This window comes from Sarcophilus harrisii, chromosome 1 (assembly GCF_902635505.1).
Source record: "Sarcophilus harrisii chromosome 1, mSarHar1.11, whole genome shotgun sequence".
Classification (NCBI taxonomy): Eukaryota; Metazoa; Chordata; class Mammalia; order Dasyuromorphia; family Dasyuridae; genus Sarcophilus; species Sarcophilus harrisii.
In genome coordinates, this window is record NC_045426.1 from 280,186,856 (window position 1) to 280,210,609 (window position 23,754).

Genomic DNA, 23,754 nt, shown 5'->3' on the forward strand with positions numbered 1-23,754 from the left:
TCATTTTTCTCTGTAATATCCTATACATTGTCCTGCTAATTCTAAGCTTTTTATAAGCCTAGTAGTGGTACTGCTGAATCAACAAATGCAAAGTATTTAGCATACAGTAATTTCAAATTGCAGAAAAGCACTGTGTCCTAAACACTAAAAACGTAAACATTTTTGGCAAATGCAGAGCCACACTCGTTGCCTTATGCTAGTGAAATCATAGGACCAGCCTATTATCATTATCAATAATATATTGTGGTATATTTTAAAGTCACAAATATGAAAAGTGCAATATTTTAATCATCTCATTTGCTGCATGTTTAAGGCTTGTTATACAACCATTAAAAATTATTTGCAAGAGGGAAGGAATTGGGTAGTTGACACTTTTTGACATTTCAGAGGAATTAAAGCTCATGTGAAGTCTTGGATTTTCAGACCTTTTAAAAAATGGATTTCTTTATTTTGAGGTAGACAGCTAGGTTCAAATTATAGTTCCTAAGGGATTAATAGAGCTAGAGATGGAACGGGGAGTTCAGAAATAAACTAATTTTACAGATGAAGAAACTGAGGCCCAAAGAAGTAAAAGGAAATAAACATTATGCCTACTATGGGCCGGGACACCGTGCCAAGCACTTTATAAATATTTCATATGTGATGCTCACAGTAGGTAGGTGACATTATCTTCGCTTTTCAGCTGAAGAAACAGAGGCGACCTGCCCAGGGTTACACCACTCGCTAGTGTCAGAGGCCGAATTCGAAGCCACAGCTTGCTGACTCCAGTCCCGCCGCTGCGCCCCCTAGCGGCTGCCAGCGGCTAAAATAGGAGAAGCGGGGAGTGAACTCTAGCCTCAGATTCCTTAGCTAACGTTGCTCAAATAGCAAGACCATTTGTTCTCCTAGAGGACAACCGGGAAAGGGCCAAAGGAAGGCTCGCAATCCCTTCCACCGCAGCACTTCCCAGTCTAACTACGCCCACCCACCTCCTCCCCAGCGATTGTGCTTTCATAAAATCACTCCCCGCGCGTGCGCAGCGCGGTTGGCGGTTTGGTAAGCGAGCGGATGTTGTCTTGTGAGGAGTCCCGGGGGAGGATCCTATCCAGTGCCTGCGTTATCCGGGATCCCGCTATTGGTGACCTGCGCCCTACGACACAAAGGTCGCCGCTGCTGGCTCCTCCTCTGCCTGAAGCGGGGAGGGGAGAGACGCTTTCTGGAGCTGAAAGAGATCGAGCGGGTTCGTGCCGGTCAGTGGCTGCATCGTTGTGGGGCTTTCCCGCGACTGCCTTCATTGCCAGGGCGACGCCGGAGCTCTGAGCGGTGAGCCGCGGGGGCGGGCGGGAGGCCCGGGACGAGGGCGGCGGCCGGATTCCGGAGCCCCCGGCGTGTCGGGGGCGCTCCTCGTCACCTAGTGAGGTTGGGCCCGGGATTTCGAAGAGCTGGGCCGGGCCTGGGCAACTGTGGCGGTTGCTGCGGCCTGGAGGGGGCTCCTCGAACCCCACCGAGTCTGGGGGGGGGGGGCGCGGGGGAGTACCGCCAGGGCCCTCTAGGAGCCTGAGCGTATATAGAGGGGCCGAGGGATCAATATAGATTGAGGTCCTGGGCCGCAGCCCCCGAGGCCTGGGAGGCGCCCCGCTGCGGGATTGGGACGTCGTTCTCTGGGGGGGAAGAGTGCGAATTCCCTCAGCCCTAGGATCCGTGTAATGTGAGCACCTACTATGCGCCAGGCACTTGCAGTGCTAGATGCTAAATATACAAAGGAAATTATTCCTGCTCGTTTCTATTCATGTAGGTGTGCCAGGATCCAGCTTAAATATGTCTGCACTCCGAGCACACACACGTTGGTAATTCTTAACCAGTGATCTTTAACTTGGTTTTAAAGGGTTTTTTTATTAATTGTATTTTGACATTATTGATTTCTTTTGTAATCTGCGTATTTTGTTTTTGAGCTTGTAAAACGTTTTTCTGAAAATGTGTCCTTAAGCTTTCTAAACTGTCAAAGGTATGATGACACAAAAAAAGGTCACAGTGCGTAGTAGCTATCTGCCTGCTTAATATATCTATTGGATGTTTAACCGATAGAGTGCAGGGCCTGGAATTTAGGAAAACTTGAGTTGAAATTCGGCCGAAGACACTAGTTATGTAAGTCACTTACCATATGTTTACCTCCATCACATCTCTAAATTGGGGTTAATAATAATAACTCCTACCTTCCTGGTTTACTGTGAACATCTAATGAAAGATATTAACAACACTTTTCAAAGCTCCTCTAAATGCTGAAGCTAGTGTTTGCAAACCTAACTTTAAGGTTTGCAAAAAGACTAGCTATTTAGCATTTATATAGTGCCTTAAGGTTTGCAAAACACTAGCTTTAGCATTTATATAAAACTTTATAAATATCTTATTTTATCCTTATGGAATTTTGGGAGTTATTATCCCTATTTTGTTGATTTGGAGCCTGAGGCTAATTGATCAGTATAGAATCACACAATTAAGTATTTGAAGCAGGATTTGAGTTCTTCTGACCTGTTGAACTTTTGGTTCAATATACTTTTCTTTTAAAAACTGCGTATCCCCAGAGGGAGGGCACTAGCATTGGGAGGGAAGGGTTGGTCAAGAAAAAGATGGTTTTCAAGCTTCATCTTGGAGGAAAAGAGGGATGCTGAGAGAATTCCCCATTAGGGAATGATCTCCTTTAGAATTGGAATCTTGTTTTTATGCTTCTTTGTATCCTTGGCATAAATTAGCATTAGTTCTTAGAAGTCGTCTTGATTCCAGGCATGGAAGACTACCTGTGCCTTGGCACTGAGAGAAAGAAGAAAATGAAGTTGAGTTGGGTTGACTAGAGAGCTGGATGCTTTGGCTGGATTGGAGAGCTTAAGTCTTGGATAAAGAGACTTTTTTGTTCATCAGGCACCGGGAAAGGCATATTGGGATAGAGCAGACTCTATGACATAGATACCTTGGAGGTAATTGCGAGGTAATTGCCAATTGGACTCCAGACCCCTGCAATAAAACAAATATCAAGCATATACAGAACAAAAAAAGTGATTCACACAGATTTTTTGGTTTAGCAGTTTGCACTAACTGTATTAAATGTGCAGCAGAAAAGATGTGTGCTACCTTAATTACAAAGCACCTTATTGCTCCCCCAAAATGCCAACCATCATCTGAGCCTTCATTGAATTGAAATCTTTTTGTTGGTAGAGAGTTTTCTTGTCTTGATGACTGATCAGGATGGTATTGCTGATTGGGGATCTCTATGAAAATTTCTTAAAATAAGAAAAAAATAGTTTGCTGAATTGATTGATTCTTCCTTCCACTTGAACACTTAAAGGCAATATTATATCTCAAGGAATAAGGAGGCCCAAGGAAGAGGTAGAAAGGAGAAAACAACCAGTGCAGTAGGAAGAACACATACATTTATCAGTTAAGTTCACCATTTTATATGGGCAAAATTCATGTTGCCCCAAAACAATTATAATAGTAGCATCAACTATCTCTGAACACAGAACACCATAACAAATATAAAAATAATAGTGAAAAGGTTTGAAATATTGGGAGAATTACCAAAATGTGCCAGAGATGATGTGAGCACATACTTTTGGAAAAAGTGGTGCTGTTACACTTGCAAGAGGCAGGATTGCCACAGACCTTCAGTTTGCTTTAAAAAAAAATGCAGTACATTCAAATCGCAATAAACAAGATAGCTTCTCCAGCTCCCCATCTGGTTATCATGTTAGAAGCAGAAGTCTGATGTGTCAAAATTAGAAATCTGATTCTAACCATCATCTTGGGATGGGGGTTGGGGGTGTGCTGTAAACAGTTCAGTAATCATCCTGAGAATAGAATCAAAAGAACTTGTCTTCACTCAAGGTGGTTTCTTTTGAGATACCGAAAAGAATATAGCTAGAATGTGCCTAAGGAGAAAGAAAGATCCAGGCAAAATACTCTAGAAAATTTGATAAGCATGAGATCATTTTCACTGAAAAGAAAGCTTCCTGGAGCAAATAACCCCTAAGCTTTGTCTTAAAAGAATCAAATCAATTAACTTAGCATTAATTAAATCTGCTTGTTTGCTATGCATACAAATAACAATGGATGAAACAATCCCTATTAGAAAGTGGTTTACTTTCTAATAGATAAGGCATAACATATAAGCACATGCAGAACAAATAGGAAGTATTTAAATACATGCTATTTTGGGAGAGAAAGTACTGTCAAGAAGAATACAGAAAAGCTTCATATAAAATGTGCTGCTTAAGCTGCTCTTGAAATGTAGAATTTTGAGGAGCAGAGGTGAGCAGTGAATTTGAGTTATGGGAATTGGCCAGTGCAAAAATGGGGAAGAGAGAGAGAGAAAGTGTGTATATTTATCAAAGAGGGAGAAGCACTTTGGCTGTAGTAAATTGAATGAGAAGAGAGCCCTAATAGATGATGTTTTTTTAGTGAGGTTGAAAAGATAATCTAAGAAGAGCTTTTAAAAGCCAAATAGAGGAATTTACATTTGATCCTAGAAGCAATAAAAGGAGCCTTTTGGAGTTGATGTAGAAGAGTGACATGTCTGAATCTTAAGAGAAAATCCTTTTGGCATCAGTATATTGGAAGGACTGGAATAGGGAGAAAGGCTAGATGACCAGTTGAGAAGTTGTAATCTAATCAAGAGCTGGTGAAGGATTGAACTAGAGTGGTTCCTCTGTGTGTGTACACATTACATATGTATAAATCATTTCCATACAGATGATATTTATGGGTGCTGAGTATGTAGAGAAAAAAAGGCATAGGACACAACCATGAGGAATATTCCACAATTAGAGGATGTGATATGATGAGCAGCCAAAGAAAACTGGAAGAGCAAGTCAGGTAGGAGAATTTGAAGAGAGCAATGTTATGAAAACATTCAAAGAACAATCTGGAAGAGACATACCAGCATTGTTACATTTGCACAGCAGCTAGGTTAAGAAGGATGAAGACTGAAAGAGGACCATCAGGTTTGGCTATTTGGGACTAAGTGGTAACTTTGAAGAGAGCAGTTTGAATTGATTGATGAGGTCTTTAGTCAAATTGCAAAAGATTGAAGAATCACAGGCATAGAAAATAGACAACTTTTTCTGGGAGTTTGGCTGAATGAGAAAGGACAGAAATAGAGCATGATAAAGTCTAGTGACGGTTTTTAAATTAAAAAAAATTTTAATGATGGGGAAGGGGGCGTTAGGCATGTTTGAAGATGGAAGGAGAGAGGAACCCATAGATGGAGAGTGAAGATTTCAAAGAGCTTGGTTGATGTCAAAGTCTGTTTTGGGATGAGATCAATTAAAAGTGAGTAAAGGAATTGGCCTTAGTATTAAGGAATATCTCTTTGTCAGAATGGGAGAAAAAGTAGTAAGAATGGAAAGTTGATATCACTTTGATTTTGAGCTGAAAAAAATTGAAGGGGAAGCCATAAAGCAAGGGGGATTCTCTAATGGATGACAGTATTGTATAATTAGTAGTGTGGTGAACTGGAGTCAGGAAGATTAGGCTTCAAATCCTGCCTTGGTACATTTACTATGTGTGATCCTTTGCCAGTAATTTAACCTTAAGCCTGTTTCTTTATCTGTAAAATGGAGACAATAGTAGCACCTACTTTACTGAGTTTTTTGTGAGGAACAAATCATGATACTTAAGCTTTGCAAATTGTCATTGTAATATCAGTTGTTAATCTTGATGTTCATTATTACAAACTCCCTTGTCACAGACTGTCCTCTCAGCTTAGAATTTACTCCCTTTTGAACTTTTTATCTCTTGCAAGTATTCCTAGCTTTCTTTTAAAGTTACTCTTGCGCAGCATGATCTGAACAAGGTCTTTTTGGATTCACCCAGCTGCTAGTACTTCTCCCCTCCAAAAAAAATTACTTTGTATTTTGGAGGGGGGAGAGGGGGAATTAATTGCACTCAGTTTCTTTAAGGGCAGAGGCTGTTTTGGTTTTTTTTCCCCAGGGCCCAACCAAATGCCTGGAACACTGTGAGCACTGAATTAATGCTCCTTGATTGATATGGAGATATGAAGAGAGTTTGTTCCAGCCCTCCCCTAATACACTGATGGGAAAGCATAGAGGATCAATTTTAGGACCTGCTAATAGTTCATTTAGCCTAAGCAAGATTATGTGAACAGGGAAATAAAGTGAAATGAGTCTGAAAGGAGTTGAGAGAAGGGCCTTTGCTCTTGCTTTATTTTACATTTTGTCCCTGTACTTGGAGCAGGATCAGTGAATATTTTTTTATTTAAATGAGTCATAATCAGAATATAAGGGAGAGTAGACCAGAAAAAAACCTGTTAAAGATTACAACTGAAATTTAATAGGAAAATAGATCCATACTTAACAGAGGAATAATTTATCAACCAACACTTTACACAGAATGAAAGTCAAATTTTTAAGTCCTTTATTGATAATGTCTTAATCCATTTTTGGAAATAATGACACATCTGCTGCCATCTTTAAAATAGATTGGGAGACTGCTAGGTGTTTCTGAGCTAATTAAAAAATTAAGAGGCTGAAATAGTTAGCCACCAGCCCTGAAGTTAGGAGGACCTGAGTTTAAATCTGCTCTCAAACACTTAACACTTATTAGCTGTGTGACCTTGGGCAAGTTACTTCACCCCAGTTGCATTGACACAAACAAACGAAAAACAGCTAAGTGAGTTTTGAGGAGTGACACCAATTATTTAAAATGTAGCCCTCCCTTTCAGGTTGGTAATTCCTATAATAATAGGTATTTGACCTGTCATTTCATTGATCCTGGAGAATTTCTGAATGAGGAAACTCACTTTACAAGTAAAGCTCGGTACCTTCTGACAACCTGAACCCTGTTTTTAGTCCATGGCATAAACTCCAATCCCTGAATTCTTCAATTCTCCCCAGACAGCCCCTTGTGCTGGCTACAATCTTCCTCTTTGTATCTTAACCCATTAAATGGAACTAGTTCATAACTCCGTACAGAGTTTTTCTGTCAGAGTCAGGGGTAAGGTATAGAGACAGGGGGAAGGAACAGATAGCCCTGGGACTAGAGTCTAGAAGATTTGAATTGAAATCTAAATTCTAACACTTATTAGTTGTGTGATCTTGGGTAATTGGTTAAACTTCTCTCTGCCTATGTTTCTTCATGTAAAATGGAGGTAATAATAGCACATACTTTCCAGGGTCCTAAGGATCAAGTGAGATAATTTGTCAAGTGGTTAGCACAGTCTCTGGCATATTGTAAGTGCTATAAATGTTTATTTTCTTTGCTTCTCTTGTTCTCTTGAGCCCTTTTCGAGGCATTCATTATAAACACCATCTTTTAATGTTGCTTCAAACCTCCCATGACTTCTCCTTTCACTCTTTCAACTAAGAACTGAACCTAGGCTCATTTTACAGCCTCTTTTCTTTCCTTTATCTCATATGATTCAGATGTTATACACCATGTCCTCCTTAATCCCTATCTCAAATGAAGAAGCCATTCTTTTTACCAAGACTTATCCCTCTACATATGCAAGTGATCTCATTCTGCCATGTCTTCCTTCTCCAAGAAATCATTCTTCCGAATTTTACTGAATCTTCATTTAGGGCATGCTCATTGAGTGATCCATTGGGTTCTCTCCTGGACTCCCTTTCTTCTCCATACTATTTATTTTGATTTCATCAGCTTTCGTGAATTCAATTATCATCTCTAAACTGATGATTATCATATTTACTTGTCCAGTCCTAACTGTTCTGTTGAATATTAATCTCCTCAAATCTGACCTCGTGTGGATTGAATGTGTCTATTCAACTGCCTGTTAGACATCTCAAACTGAATTGAATGTCCTAGAGACATCTTAAATTTCAGCATATCCAAAGCTGAATTAATTTTCTTTTTGCTTCAAACATTTCTCCTTTCTGGGTTTCCTTATTACTGTCAAGGGCCCCACCATTTTTCTAATCTCCCAGATTAGAAATCAAGGTGTCATATTCTATTCTTTCCAATCCCTCATCCCACCCCAAGTCCATTGTATTGTCAATGACCATCAATTTTACTTTTGTAACATCTCTTGTTTGCCCCTCTCTCTCCTCTGACACTTCGACTACTTTAGTACATACAGGCTCTCATCACTCCTGGACTATTTCAGTAGCCTGCTGGTTGTTAGTCTTTTACAAATTTCTTCCAACTCCCGGTCATTCTCCAGTCAACCTCAAAATAATGTTTATTAACTCTAGTGGTTCCCTATCACTTCCAGGATCAAATATAAAATCCTCTGACAACCAAAGACCTTCATAACTTGCCCCTCCCCTTTCCAGTTTTAATCACTTTTCACTTTTCCATGTACTTCCTGATCCAGTGATACTGACCTTCTTACTATTCCTCACACAAGACATTCCATCTCCTAACTCTTGGCATTTTCAATGATTTTTTTCCCCCCTGGGATAAAATGTGAGATTTGTTTCCTTATCTCAGTCTCTTAGCTTTCTTGGCTTCAAGTCCCTGTTAAAATCTCATCTACAGGGAAGCTTTTTCCAATTTCTCTTTATTCTAGTACCCTTTCTTAGTTGATGTTTTTGTTTTATTCTGTATAAAACAGTACATAGAAGTATTTGAATGAGATTGTGAGATGCTTGAAGGTTTTCCCATTATTATTATTTTTTTTTTTGCCATTCTTTGTGTCCCCAGCATTTACCACAGTGCTTAGCACATAGTTAGCTCTTAATGCCCATTGTCACACAGAGCCAGTAAGTCATTTATTCACTTGAAAGGTGAGATTTGAACCCAGACTTTCTGACACCATGGCTAATTTCTTATCCATTTATCTTCAATGCCTCCTATGTGCTATATCAGTTGATTTTATGGATATAAATATAATTGATGTCTTCTTATAGCTTAAACATCTCTTTACCAGTTTATCAGATTTTTGAGCAGACAGTTTATTGCCATCTCAATATACAGTATTTTATTTGTGCTTCTGATTTTCATTTTCTTTTCATTTTTTGAGTCTCCTTTGGGCTATTATAATCTTCATAGAATGTCTTCTTAACCTGTGGGTTTATAGTGAAGTTATTTAGTCTTTTTGTGGCCTTTAACCAAATGGCAGGTAACTTATCTTTTTGGGGGGTGGGGTGGGGATTGGGGTTAAGTGACTTGCCCAGGGTCACACAGTCAGGAAATGTTATGTGCCTGAGGCCAAATTTGAACTCCACCGAGCTTCCCCAGATACTTGATCTTTATGGTACCATTTAAATATAATTCTCTCCAGTCAGTGAAAGGAAGTTTTGGATCCTTTTCAAGATTTTAATTTCTCCATTTAGCCTTTTCATTAGATTAAAGTATAGGGAGATGGCATGCTTTTATTGAGAAGAATCTAAGAAATATTTTTTTTTTTAAATTAGGAACTTAAGATGTCCACTAAACTTCTGTTTGTATCCCTTTGTGCTATGGAAGTAACACTGGATTCTCAATAGTTGTGTCTGTGAGATCCCAAACTCTGGAACGTCCTCTAAAACTTGGAGAATCTTTGAATCCAGTTTTCCATGATAGAATCCAGTGATCATATATTTCTGTTGTCCAGTGACCAAGGCTTATCTGAATTTGTAGAAATTGTTCATATTTGTTCTCAGAGATTCCCTTGTTAGCCATTAAGAAATTAGTTTTTATCATCTTTAACATAATTGTCAGTTTAATACATGATCTTGAGAAAGATCATCTTCCTAGAATAGAGTCAGTATGAAAAAATTAGTGAGTCTGTCAGTTTTGCTTAACATTTCTTAGGAGAGAAGTGTTTCTATTAGTGAGGAGGAGGGAATGTATATCTGCAATGGCCAAGGCTTGCAAAACAAAGTCATCAACAAACAAATCTTTAAAATTTTGACAGAACTTAACAGGATTTAAAAGGTAGTAAGTAAGTGTTATGTTAAAGCATTTTTCTGGAAATCCATCATTTTTATAATATGATCATTGAAATAGTTTAAGTTGGTGATTTAGTATCTTCTGTTGTGATCCCCTGAAAAAAATTACTTCTATAAATTGTGCAGAACTCCTAATCAGTATCAGCATTGCAAAAGTACCTCATTATTTCTCAGGAAAAAAATTGTGATATTCCTTTCTGTTTCCAGACTCATCTTTCTATGTTGTTTACCCTTTTAAACTGGAGACCCTTTCCTTTAAGTGTGTATTGTTCCACTCTTCTCCTCAGATAATACTAGTCTCTCGTTATCAGAGAAATCTGAGTTCTTAATTTAGCATTTTCCAGTAGCTTGGCATGGTATTTTTTGTCTTAGTACTCACATTTTTATTTAATTTCCCTAGCTTCACTATTTGCTACCAATTTTTTTTTTTTCCAAAATCATCCCAGGCTGAGGCAGCTTTTCCCCACTAGCAAAGCTTGTGGCCAACTTTTTAAAATTCTTGTGGAGAATTCATTACTCCTCCCTCACACACACCCCCATTTCAAAAGTTACTATTTTAAATTTGTCTTATGCATTTTGAAGTCCCTTTCATGACTGGTCACACTAACATTTACTATCACAGGTTGTTACAGAGACTTGATTTCTTGTTGAAATGCATGGCTCTGGATGTGAAGAATGGTAAACTTCTATAGGAAGAGTTCATTTTATAACTAGGCCCTTTCCATATCCTATTTGCTTTCCTCCATCACTTGAATACTTCTCATTCAGTTCGTTTAATTCAAATTTTTAATGCTCAAATTCAGGTGTTTTCTTGATCTATGAAAGTTGTGTGTGTCTGTGTAGTACATATACACTAGTGTAATATAATTTCCTTTGTAATCTATATGCATTTAATAATCTGAAAAATGGTTTATAAGATGCATTAGACTACTATGAAATGAAAAAGAACTTTAAATGGTTCATTTTTCTTGTTTTTTTTTTTTAATTAAAACTTTTTTATTTACAAAACATATGCATGGATAATTTTTCAACATTGACCCTTGCAAAACCTCTGTTCCAAATTTTCCTCTCCTACCCTTGATGGGCAGGTAGTCCAATACATTAAATATGTTAAATATATGTTAAATCCAATATATGTATACATATTTATACAGTTTTTTTTACTGCATAAGAAAAATCAGATCAAGAAGGAAGAAAAACAAACTGGGAAAGAAAGCAAAATGCAAGCAAACAGCAAGAGAGAGTGAGAATACTGTGTTAATGTCCACACTTAAGTTTCCACTGTCTTCTCTCTGGGTGTAGATGGTTTTCTTCATCACTGAGCAAGAGGAACTGGTTTGAATCATCTCATTGTTGAAGAGAATGGCTTTATTTTTAAAAGAATGTCTACTTTAAATGATTCTAAGTTGTTCCTTATCATTAAAGTTGTACCCTTCAACTAATCTAGCAGTTACGCTGTATAGCTAAGTATAGTAAGGCCTCAGTTACATTATTAAAAATAATGTGACACAGTGTCCTAATATTATAAAGTTACTTTGTCTTATTTGAATGAGACCTAATTAGTTGTCCTTGAACAGGAGATAATTTGATGACTGACCTTAATTGTTCTACTAGATCAATATTTGTTTTGCTTATGATACTCAAAATAATAATAATAGGAATTTTGTTGTTTTAATTGAGAGGGCATTCTGTGTAGCTGGTGAAATATTCTGTCCATTTGAACCTCACCAAGCAGAAATAATAGTCTTAAACAAATTTTTTCTGACAGATTTTGTTTAAAAGCTCTTTTCTTTCATAGATCAACATAAACTCCAAAGAATCAAAGTTTGAGATGATCAAAGTACAGTGTAGAAAAGTGAGGCAATTGATTGTACATGGATTGTGGCCTGTTTTCAGTGCTAACTTTCATATGAGAAGTAAATATGTTGTCAAGGACATGTAACACTGGGAAAAACAGGTAGTGAGGCAGAACAATAAAAGATGAACTTCTCAAATTCTGTATTGGTATCCACAAAATATCAAGAAACTAATAAGAAAACCTCCAGTACATTTGATCATCATTAAATGGGAGGAATTGTGAAAATCAGTGGATGAAAATTTGAACAGGATAAGATATGGATGGTTTTCAAACTGTATTAGTAGAGGGTTTGGTCATATTTGTTGAAATAAAATCTCAAAGTGGAAACAGTTTTCTTTTAAGATAACTTTGGGCTTGCATTGGGAGATGCAATTAAAAATAATTATTTGAAAATAAAGGAAAGAGAACTAATATTCATGGAGAGTGAATAAATGATTCCATTACCAATCCAATATCTTATTTTAGGCTATTAGTTCAGATGTATTATCTAATATTATCGGTGACTTAAAACCTTTTTTACTTAATCAAACAGACCGTTTTTTACATGAATTCATCAGTTTTGCTCGTTCTCCTTTTTGCTAGCAAATAATGACTGTTGAGCTGTTAAATGTGTGTGTGTGTGTGTGTGTGTGTGTGTGTGTGTATTTTAGGAATGAAAATATAATACAGAGCTTAATTAATGAGCCTCATGTACCAGCCTCAAAGTAATTGATTTGACTTTTTTGATAGCTCTGCATTTTGTAATACAATAAGAATTGTGAAGGTCTTCTGTAATTCTTTGGATACCATTTGATGGGAATGTGTTTATAATGATGAGCAGTGTGCATTTGTAGTCAGAAAACTAAGGTTCAGATATGACCTCTATGTGTGAGTTTGTCTGTGTGTAGAGACACAGACATCTTGGGAATATCCCTGAATATCTTCTGGATTTACTTTTTTTTAATCTGTAAAAATAATTACTAAGGCTAGAAAACCTCTACTGGCCTATTACACATGAAATGACAATTTTTGTCAATCTTTTTAAAGAATTTAAAATCTTTCACTTCAGGTAAATTAGTAACCTCAACACAAAATGCAGAAGAGTTTGATGTACATAATGTATATTTTGCATTTTGTACATGAGCATAGAAGAAATCTGGTTACTTACTATACTATGAAAGAAAGATAAATGAAACTGAGGCATGGGTGGTTGGGGCAGGGGAGAATAGAAGCACAATGGAGGGTGAGGGGGTGTATATAGTCAAGAAGGAGAGGGAAGGAATCATCATGATCTTATAGCCTAAACCTATCTAATGAAATTGGAAATTGAGACTTGGAGAAAGAATGATTTTTCCTTTGTCACACAAGTGCTAAATAGCAAAACTGGGATTTGAACACCTGTTTTCTGATTCCAGATCCAATATCCCAGTTATTATTTCATTTGCAATAAATCCTACCAGCCAGTGTCAAAATGAATAAAGAAACAATAAGTAGCAATGTAGATAAAATCTTCCTTCAGTATTGGGTAGAAAATCTACTTGCAGTAACAGAAAAGTAAACTGTGGAGGGAAATTAGTCTTTTTTTTTTTTTTCCAAGAGAAAAAAATTTTCTGGCATTTTCTAATTTTCTGTTAATTTTCTAAATTAACCAAAGGGCAAACTCTGGCTACTAGCAATTAATATAAAGTAGTTCTGAGTATCCATTATTTGAAAACCTCCTTTGAGAGGAAGGGGCGTGAGGGGAAGAAGGGGAAAAGTTAGAATAGAAAATTTTGCAAAGGTCGTTGCTGAAAAATTACCCATGCATATGTCTTTAAAAAGCTATATTAAAAGGAGAGAGGGAGAGAAAAGAAAAGAAAACCTCCTTTGATTGTTTTTCAATTGTTTTGATTTTTGTTTCCAACTAGAAAAATTCAATGATAATAGCCTTCTTTTCAGGTCCCTAAGTAAAGAGTTTCTGTTTATTAGTTGAAGAATTTAACCACTCTTAAAGTATTTTTTACTATTGTATGTTGCAAGATTCTGTGTTTCATTTACTTCTGTTTTACTATAACTTCATTCTTACTAAGGTTAATAATCTAGTATACTGATGTTTCTTTTTCTTTCCAGGTAATGGCATCAGCGGCTGAAGAATTTACAGTGGACAACAACTTTTCACCTAAAGCTGGTACCAGCAAGTTGCAGTGGACAGTTCCTGCTGATGCTTCTCCTGATTCTAAGTGTCCTATATGTTTGGACAAATTTGACAATGTGGCATATCTGGGTCACTGCTTACATAAGTTCTGTTTCCGATGTGTACAGGAATGGTCAAAAAACAAAGCTGAATGTCCACTTTGCAAACAGCCATTTCAGTCTATCTTCCATTCGGTGAGGGCAGAAAATGACTTTGAGGAATATGTCTTAAGGCCCTCATATAGGAGCATGACCAAGGAATATGTTCAAGGCTCTGTTGCTAGTCCTGATGGGCGAAGATTTCGCTACCGAACAACTAGCTGGAGAAGGGAAAGAAGTGCTTCTGCTTATTCTCAAAGAAGTGCTTCTCTCAGAAGGACTGAAACACCACCTGACAATGGAGTCCTGTTTGAAGGATTGTCTGCTCCACCAATACGACAGAGAGACAGTGGAATTCATCATATATTGAGACAAGAAGGAAGATCCTTGCGGAAAATTCAAGAATCAGATATGATTAATTTCAGAAGAACACTGTATCGTTCTGGTATTCGTGTTAGACATATTCAAGATGGTGGCCGCTACAGGGATATTTCAGCTGAATTTTTCCGTAGAAATCCTGCTTGCCTTCACAGATTAGTTCCATGGTTAAAGCGCGAACTAACAGTTCTCTTTGGAACTCATGGATCTTTAGTCAATATTGTTCAGCACATCATCATGAGTAATGTTACTCGCTATGACCTAGAGAGTCAAGCTTTTGTCGACGACTTAAAACCTTTTTTACTTAATCGAACTGACCATTTTTTACATGAATTCATCAGTTTCGCTCGTTCTCCTTTTAACATGGAGGCTTTTGATCAACATGCTAATTATGACTGTCCTGCTCCGTCATATGAGGAAGGTAGCCAGTCAGATTCTTCAGTTATTACCATATCTCCTGATGAGGCAGAAAACCAAGAATTAGATGCTAATGCTTTGACTGCTAGTCAAGCTCCCTGGGATGATGAAACTCCGGGGCCTTCATATTCAAGTTCAGAACAGGTTTATGCAGCTGTGTCTTCTCCTTTAAATACTTCTGACAGTTCAGATGAAGAACTTGTAAGAAGTAGACCCCATACTCCAATGGGTATAGTCGCCAATCAGGACCTAAATGATGATGCTGATTCTTCATCGGATAATTGTGTCATTGTTGGATATGTTAAGCCATTAGCCGAGAGAACTCCAGAACTTGTTGAATTATCTTCTGACTCTGAAGAATCAGAATCTGAGAAAAACGAGTCTCTGAAGAAGCCAGATCCCAGCTCCAGTGACAGTGATTTTAGTAGATGCTCCTCTCCACATTCATTTGTTTCAAAAGATGGCCAAATAAATAAAAGTCACTGTAATTCTGATACCTCACCTTCTGGTAGGATACTTAGATCAAAAAAGGAGAAACGATCGGTTTCTTCATCTCCCAGGGATTTGAGCTCATCTGTGACAATAATATGTTCTCCATGTAGTCATAGATTGTCCAAAAAGAGAGGACGATCAAGAAGTTCAGATTCATATTCTCATGGCAGAGATGGACGTGAGCGAAAGAGTTTTAGGAAACATCATGGAAAGAGACGGACAAAAAGCAGGCGATCAAGAAGCAGAGATAGCAGTCAACTTAAAGATAGAAAAAACAAGAAAACATCAAGAACTAGAGATAACAGTTGGTCAAGAAAAAGTCAGACAATATCCTTAAGCAGTGAAAGCACTGTTTCGAGAGAGAGAAGCAGATCAAGGTCTCGGAGCAGTGATCATGGAAAAAGAAGATCAAGAAGCAGAGATAGGGAACGATACTATTTAAGAAATAATTATACAAGACGATATCAGTGGGAGTATACTTACTATAGCAGAAACAGGGATGGCTATGAATCATCATATAGAAAGAGAACTCTAGCTCATTATCCTCGACAATCTTCTAGTCCGGAATTTAGAATTCAGACCTTTTCTGAACGGACAAATGCTAGGAAGGAAAGTAGTCACAATGAAAGGAGGCATTACTACAGTGAAAGGCACAGGTCAAGGAGTCGGTCCAGTAATAAATCAAGAGATGTATCTGTAGGATCTGACCGAGTGAGATGTGAGAAGCCTGGAGGGAAACGAAAGTACAAAACTCGGCACTTGGAGGGTACCCATAAAGAGACTGAACAATCTTATGAAGATTCTTCCAAAGGAAAGGGAGAATGTTTTGAGAAATCTTCCAAGTTTGGTGAAAGCTATAAAAATGAGAGTGACAGCTTTTCAGATAGATCCAGTAAGGATAGACACAAGAAGAGGAAAAAGAGAGCCCGGAGCTTAAGCGTAGAGATTGTTTATGAAGGCAAAACTACTGATACAAATAGACATCATAAAAAGAAAAAGAAAAAACACAGGAGGAGACATAAGAGACATCATACAAGTAATTCTTCACAATCTTCTCCAATTGTGATTACAATTGAGACTGATAGTGACAAGGAACCAGAAGTGAAAGAAAATATTGAGTCTGACAGTCATGCCACCTTGGTAACTCAGCAGAATAAAAAAGAATCTTCCTCTCCTGTCTTGGAGCCAATTAAGAGGAAAGATAGATTTTCCCTAAATGATGGAATTACTATGCTGGACAAGGAATGTGAAATCACTTCTTGTAACGGTGATTTGGATAGTGTCACCAAGACTGTAGATAATCTTCCACTCCAAGAAACCTCAATTGAACAGACTTCTGCTATGAGAGAGAGCACCTTTGTTTCTGGTATGGGCAACCTGCACATTGACATTGAATCTATACAGACTGAACCATCTGTACACTTGCCATCTCCAAAGACATCAGTAATAGACACTTCTCCAGAAAGACCATCGTTAATACTAAGACTGCCAAAACATCTCATAGAGAAATCTTGTATTGGTCCCGAAGAAAAGACATAGCATGTTTTACATTTAATTAAGATATGTAGATATGAAATTTTCTGGTGAAGATATTTTTTCTTCCCTTTAAACTCTTAAAGTGATTTTCAAGTTAAGGTTTTGTAAGAGCATTTTATTCAGAAAGTGAACAAAACTCAAAGATAAGCACTTTTGAGTAAGAAAAAAAAAAACCTTGCTAACAGTTTATTTAAAACTTGTATTCTTTTTTCTAAATAAAAATGTAAATTTTAGAAGTTGTAATTCATAAAGCCATATTGAATTCTCATTCTGGAAAATATTCAATGGATATTTTGAAATTATGATTTTTAAGAGAATTATTATGGAGATTTGCTTACAAAACTATGATGAGTAAAGAGTTACCATTTTTTTTCTTTTCTTTTTTTTTTTTAAGAAAATTTGTGTAATTTGAAAAAAAATCTTTAAAGGTTAATTCAGACTATTTTTTATCTGCATGAATTATTTTGATTTCTGCCAAGAAGTAAGTTTTCATGTTTTTTGTATACAAGTCTAACTTGATTGCTAATGAAATGAGTTCAGCAAAAAGCTCAATAAAGCAATAATATTTTAACCAAAAAAAAAAAATCCACAAATTTTCCACCATAATGTTTTTTCTAGCATAGTGTAACATGCTTGAATCAAAGCTCAACCCTAGAAAATGTTAGCCTTTTCTTTTCATACTTAATTTTCAATGGTCTTTAAAAAGTTACTCAAAATATAATATTTTTGTCCTCCACCTAAAGAGCTTAGCATTTATTTTGTGAAATATTTTACCTTAGTTTGGTATTACATTTGATTATCCTCCATAGGAATTCATTCTTGTCTCATCCTTGTTTTATAATTGAGAAAATAATCATTCAGATTGAATACAAATTTAGAGGTTGAGCAGCCAACTCTAGATTTTTTATGAATTTGACTTTTGAATAATATTTCCTTCAGTTTGGATATTGAATTATATATCATATACATTATAATGATAACCATATATTATAAGAATAATATAAAAGTGGAAAATTAGTTTAGAGGTGGTAATGAGAAACAAAAGCTTAATATTGAGTTCATAAAGAAAAGTAGAAGAAATAGAGGAAAATTTGATGTAAGCAAAATTTTTATTTAAAGGAATGTGTTTTGAAAATGAAAAAATTTAAGGGTTTATCTAGAAGATATTTTCCTCTATCCATGATAGTTCCATGTAATTTTTCAAATAATTTCTTAGTAATTTGGATTCAGTGATACAGCTTTTGAGTATAATTTGTGATTTAATAACCACCTTATTTGTCCTTTGAATATATTTCACTGAAAGGTCTGTAAAATAACTAAAATTACCTGCTGAAGGATTTCTTTAGTACCTTTATCCCTTTGTTTGACTTGTGTTATATATATCAGATCTCCATCTTTTCATCCTCATTGGTTTTAAAAGTATTTTTCTTTCCAATTAATCATCATATGTAATTCTTGATTTTTGTCACTTTTGTGCCCCTTAGTAACAAAGTTGGTCTTCTGTAGAAGCCAATATTTCGTTTTGTTTTAGCAGTATTCTATAGACCATATAGATCAACATACATCAAGTGCCTACATAGGGAAATTGTCCTTTAGAGCTAGAAGAATGTATGATATGCATAGTTCCTAAATGTTATGGAGTCTGGAGCCTTACAAGAAAAAGAGGAGATATGACATAAAACAAAACTATGACATTAAGTGGAATGTGACTACCTAAATATGTAGGACTCCATAATTTTCATTTGAAGTCCATAGAGGAAGAACCCTTTGAGTTGTCATAAAGGATGGGTAGGATTTCATTAGGTTTCAGAAATGAGTAGGTAGTCCAGGTACAGGGAACAGTGTGAGCATAAAATGTGTATATGAAGAATATAAATTTTTTTAATTTAGCATATGACGATTTATTCCAGTTTATTAAAACCTTTCTAGGAGATATCCATTTGAGGATTTAAAAGTCTTTTCCAGTTCACTAATTTAAATTGTAACAACATTAGTTAAAAATAATAAGTTTTGTAACTTAAAGTATCTTCCATTTTCTCTATTTTTCCCTTATAATTTTTGCTTTTGTGAATTTTCTTCTGTAATTACTTTAGAATTCTAAAGGGAAATTTAACTCTATATCAGAAAGATATTTAGCACTTTGAAAACTGAAGCAGATGCTTAATATTTGAATGGAAGTTAAGGAGAAAGTTTGTTCTGATCCTGGCTCTAAGTTGTATGACATTAAGCCAAGTACTTACCTTCTCTAAACCTCATTTTCCTCATCTGTTAAATGAGAATATTGAGTTAGATCTTAAAACTTTTTTTGCTCTCAAGACCCCTTTACACATTTAAAAATTACTGAGGATCCCAAAGAGCTTTTGTTTGTGGGTGGTTTCTTGATTTTTATGTGTTTGAAATTAGCCTGATAAAGTTTTAAAATATTTATTAAAATTATAATAAATGTTACATGTTGACATGAATAACATTTTAATGAAAACTATTTTCCAAAACAAAATTTAATGAGGAGCAATATTCTTATATGCTTCTGCATTGATTTGTTGAGAATAGACTGTTTTGATTAAAGTGTATGAAGAAATGCAGCTTCACAGATACATAGTTGGGGAAGGGAGTATTTTAATAAATATCCAATATCTTAGTATCATGAATTCATTTTGATGTTGCAGATCACCTGAGAAAGTTGGGATCTCCAGGGCTCTGTGGACACATAGAACTACTGATCTACAAGTTCTTTCCTATTCCCTTTTATTTAAAGACCTTTTTTTTTTTTTTTTCCCTATTTGCCAATCTCATCAAATGCTTTAGTTACTCAACACAATGTCGTCCTCATATAATATTGAAATTACCAATTACTGGCATTTATAGAATCAGAATGAAGGGGGGGGGGGGCCTGTAGTCATTAACTGAAACAAGAATCCCCTTGATATCTCTGAGTGGTGGTTTTGTAGCTTCATCTTGAAAATCTTTAGTGAATGGACTTCACTAAATTCACCTCTTCCAACTTCCACTTTAAATCTAATGTTAATTATATTGGCCAGCAGGTTTTAATCTCGTTTTCAATATTTTCTATCAGAAAAAGTCTCATGAACAAATTCATTTTAACTGGCAAAGTTATTTTAAACTCAAAAATTATGCTGCCACAGAAATCAGTTTAACTTCTACCACCCAATCCCTATTATTTCCAGTGAAGGCTTATCAAGATGAGTGAAATTTAAGATGAAGTTTGATTTATGAGATCCTTGAGCTTGAAGGAAATAGAACTTTGGGCAAAAAAAAAAGTCTGATTTGTTTCAAGGATAATGTTCAGAATAGCTTTAAGGCAGGATCCTTCACATAAAAAATAATCACAACTGGCTAGCGTAAAAAAAAAAAATTTCATGTGCCAAGGACTGCTACAGATAGCTCACTTAAAGCTTACTACAACTTTGGGGAATAGGTAATGCTATCCTTATTTTACAATTGAGGTTAAATGACTTGCCCAGGTCATACAACTTAGCAAGTATCTAAAACTGAATTTGAATTTCATGACTAGGTTATCTAACTGCCTATAAAAGCAGAAGACCGCAAAATTTCATGCATTGGATTCAATTATCTCAATGCCTTTTCTGTCTTGCCCTCATATCCTTCACTCCAGAGTCATTAGGCATGGACTGGTCTTGAACATTTATATATTGAACACAGGCATTTCTCAACATGTCAAAAACAGCTTTTTACCCCAAAACACTTAAATTGAACTGTCATGTTTCTGTTACACCTTTACCCAGACTTGGAACCTCAGAATCACGGTTTTTTCTTTAATGATTCATCTGCAATTAGTTGCCAAGCTTTACTCATTCTTCCTCCAAATTCTCTCACATATAACCCTTCACATTGCCACTACTCAAATTCAGGATCTTCTCATCTTGCCCATATCATTGTATATTATTCAAATTGGTCTCATTCTCCATCTTTTATACACAGTTTGTGAAATTGATATTCCTTATCAGTGATAACAAGTAATGTTAAACTCCTCTATTTCAGTAGCTCTCTAATACTGGATTAAAATATAAGTTCCTCTTTTTGGCAATTAAAAGCCACACAGCTTGTTTTCAACAGTTTTTCCGGACATTTCATCTTACCACCCTTAACACACTTATGCTTTAATTAAAGTGAAACATATCTATATTCTGTTGACTGCATACAGTAGTCCATTTTCTGCCTTCTTGCCTTTGCATAGTCTGTTGCTTATGCCTGAAATGTTTTCTTAACTTTTCTCTGCCTTTTGAAATCCCCCGATTTCTTTCCTTAGGTGTAACAGTGCAATTCTATAGGTTTTTCTTTGGTATTACTGGTTGTCACTGCTCTTTCATCAGCCTCTGTCACTTTGTATATAAGTAAAACTTTGTAAATATTTTGCATTTACCTGTATATATGTTATCTCCTTCACTCCTACCCCAGTAGAATGTAAACTTGAAGGCAAGGCAGGTACTGTTTTTCATTTTTTTGCTTTTTGAATCTACAGTGCCTGGTACATTGTTGGTGTTTAAAGTGCTTGTTAAATTGAATTGACTTTCCTAGAGGATTGAGTATGATAGTTTTGACAGGAACCTAAGGAGATAGCAGCTTTGGAACTTAACCCTCTCTGGATTCCTGCCTAAACATACCCACTCTTACCCACTAATATGTTCCTGTTAGCCATGAATCAAACTTAGGGTTTCAGAGCTAACATGGTCACTTAACCAACTTTGGAATCATCAACTACAGTTCTTCTGATAAGGTGGACGGTAGACCTTAACGTCTGCACTGATTATAAACAGGACCCGTGGGCTATATCATTTGTTAATGTTCTCCATGCCCAAGTATTGCCATTTGCCCTGTGACCTTCCTGTATATGTCATCTCCACCATTAGATTGTAAACTCCTTGAGAGCAGGACTGTCCAGCATTTCTATTTGTATTCCCAGTATTTAATATAGTACTTGAGACAATAAGTTATTAATAAATGTCTTTTCATTCATTCATAAGCATGTTATTTCTCAGGGGAATTTTAGGGGGGAGATGACAGTTTGTTATTCAGGTCATGGGCAGTGGATTTGTGACAGGGCTTTGCATGATCTGATAATTGTCAATCATCTATAATTAAGTAGAGGCCATAGCAAATTTGGAAGTTTTTTCCAATAAGTTAAACTGTCAAGCTGTAGTATTCAGGGATGTGCATGACAGATAGCTTGGGGCAGTTTTTAATTGCTAGTATTAGCCATACCAATAGCTGACTATTAAAAAAAAAAAATCTGAGGCAACTAAACATTCTCTACAAAGCAGAGAAGGGACTGGTCTGCCCTATTAAAAGAAGTTTTCTCACTCAGCAATTACCTACACTAATGTAACCACTGGAACAGTTTATATTCCTCATAATAGGTTTGAGGGAACTGCTACTCAAGAGGAAATAATTTCTGTCTTTACAGTTGCTATGGGGGGAGGATGGAATCAAGGAATGGTCAGATGAGAAAAATAATTAGCAGCCATTGCTGACAACTCCTGAGATACCTGTCACTGAAGCAGCTATTTGTGGGTTTGAGGATTTTTGTTTTTGCCTATCTTTGAGCATATACCCAAGATATGACATAGTATGGTACTTGCCAATATCTGTCAAAAATGATGATGCATTTGTGAATAAATTATATCACTATTAAATGATTGTGAAATTCTAACCAATAAGATCTTGAGAGTTCAAATTGCCAACAGAAGCCATAGGATTCAGAAAAGTATTTGAAAAATGACTAACTGGCTTAAGAAGACATTGTCTAAAAAAGATTTGAATTTCTAAGCCATAATTTAAAATAGAGGCTCTTGTTCAAGAACCGAGTGCATAATGAAGGCTAATAGCATGAATGTACTATGTTCAGAGATCCTCCCTATTAGCAAAACCTATCCACAGTTTCTAGGTTAGGGTGCTTGTTGCTTATTGGAGAAAGCTTTTGGATCCTACACTTCTCAAATGGCCTTTTGCCTTTAAAAATGTGATTAAATACTACAGATAGATGATGCTACATTATAAATTAGCATAAATATTGGCCTTTTATCCATCATCTGATTTTGGAGATTTCTCAAAAGCACACCTCTCTCTGCAGTGTCATTGATTGTCACAATACTACCTCTCCCTCTCACCTCGGAATCTTCCAATCCTGTTCCCCCCTCCTCACTTAATGAAAAAGCAGATGTCTCAATTCCTATAATTTTAACTATTTTTCACTCCCTCAGAATTTTATATTAACTCTGAGAAACCTAGCTTCTGGGTCATTGGTTTACCAAGAGCTTTGTACTTGGGTTTATTTTGCAGCTGCCTGCATTGTCAAATTGTTGATTTCACATGATTTCCTTTTGTAAACAGATACAGGTATAATTACTTGATTTCATTATTCCACCCTAACATTAGTAGTCACTTATGTGTATGGTAAAGGTCATTTGTACATCTTCCATATTTTCAAATGACACAAATGGAAATAAAATAAGTGGGGCTGCCAGAGTCTTAGGAATGAATAGTAAGACCCCAAGTTGGCTCATGACTATATAGCTGAAGCAAACCAAAATATATTAGATTCTCCTCTGCAGGCAGGGGACTTCTTGGTGATTCCTCAACCCTCGTTTGTTTTCCACCGTCAAGGTCTGACTATATACCAAGGGAAAATTTCACTATCTTTTCATTATTTTTCCCCACTAAGTGAAGCATAGGAGAATGTTGCTATTTGTGTATGGGGCAAAGAATGATTCCATACTTGATTCTTCCTAAGAACAAGAAGGTGGTTTGTATGACGTGTCTCAGAGCCACCAACAGACATTTGAAGTCTATAGATACTATGGTGGAGGAAGAAATGCAAATTAGGATATAACTAAATAGGCTACTTTGGCTAGACCAGGAGTTTACAAAAGTAAATCAAGTGAAATGAGTGTAGGTTAGTCCCTGACT

General features: G+C 36.3%; 1 protein-coding gene across 1 annotated transcript; it reads left to right on the forward strand.

Moving 5' to 3' along the window:
* Positions 1 to 1,013: 1,013 nt before the first annotated feature.
* TOPORS (TOP1 binding arginine/serine rich protein) lies at positions 1,014 to 22,347 on the forward strand. The gene is made up of 2 exons (XM_003761404.4): positions 1,014 to 1,302; positions 13,825 to 22,347. The coding sequence occupies exon 2, from the start codon at positions 13,828 to 13,830 to the stop codon at positions 16,810 to 16,812; it is 2,985 nt and encodes a 994-aa protein (XP_003761452.1). The 5' UTR covers positions 1,014 to 1,302; positions 13,825 to 13,827; the 3' UTR covers positions 16,813 to 22,347.
* The last annotated feature ends 1,407 nt before the right edge of the window (positions 22,348 to 23,754 follow it).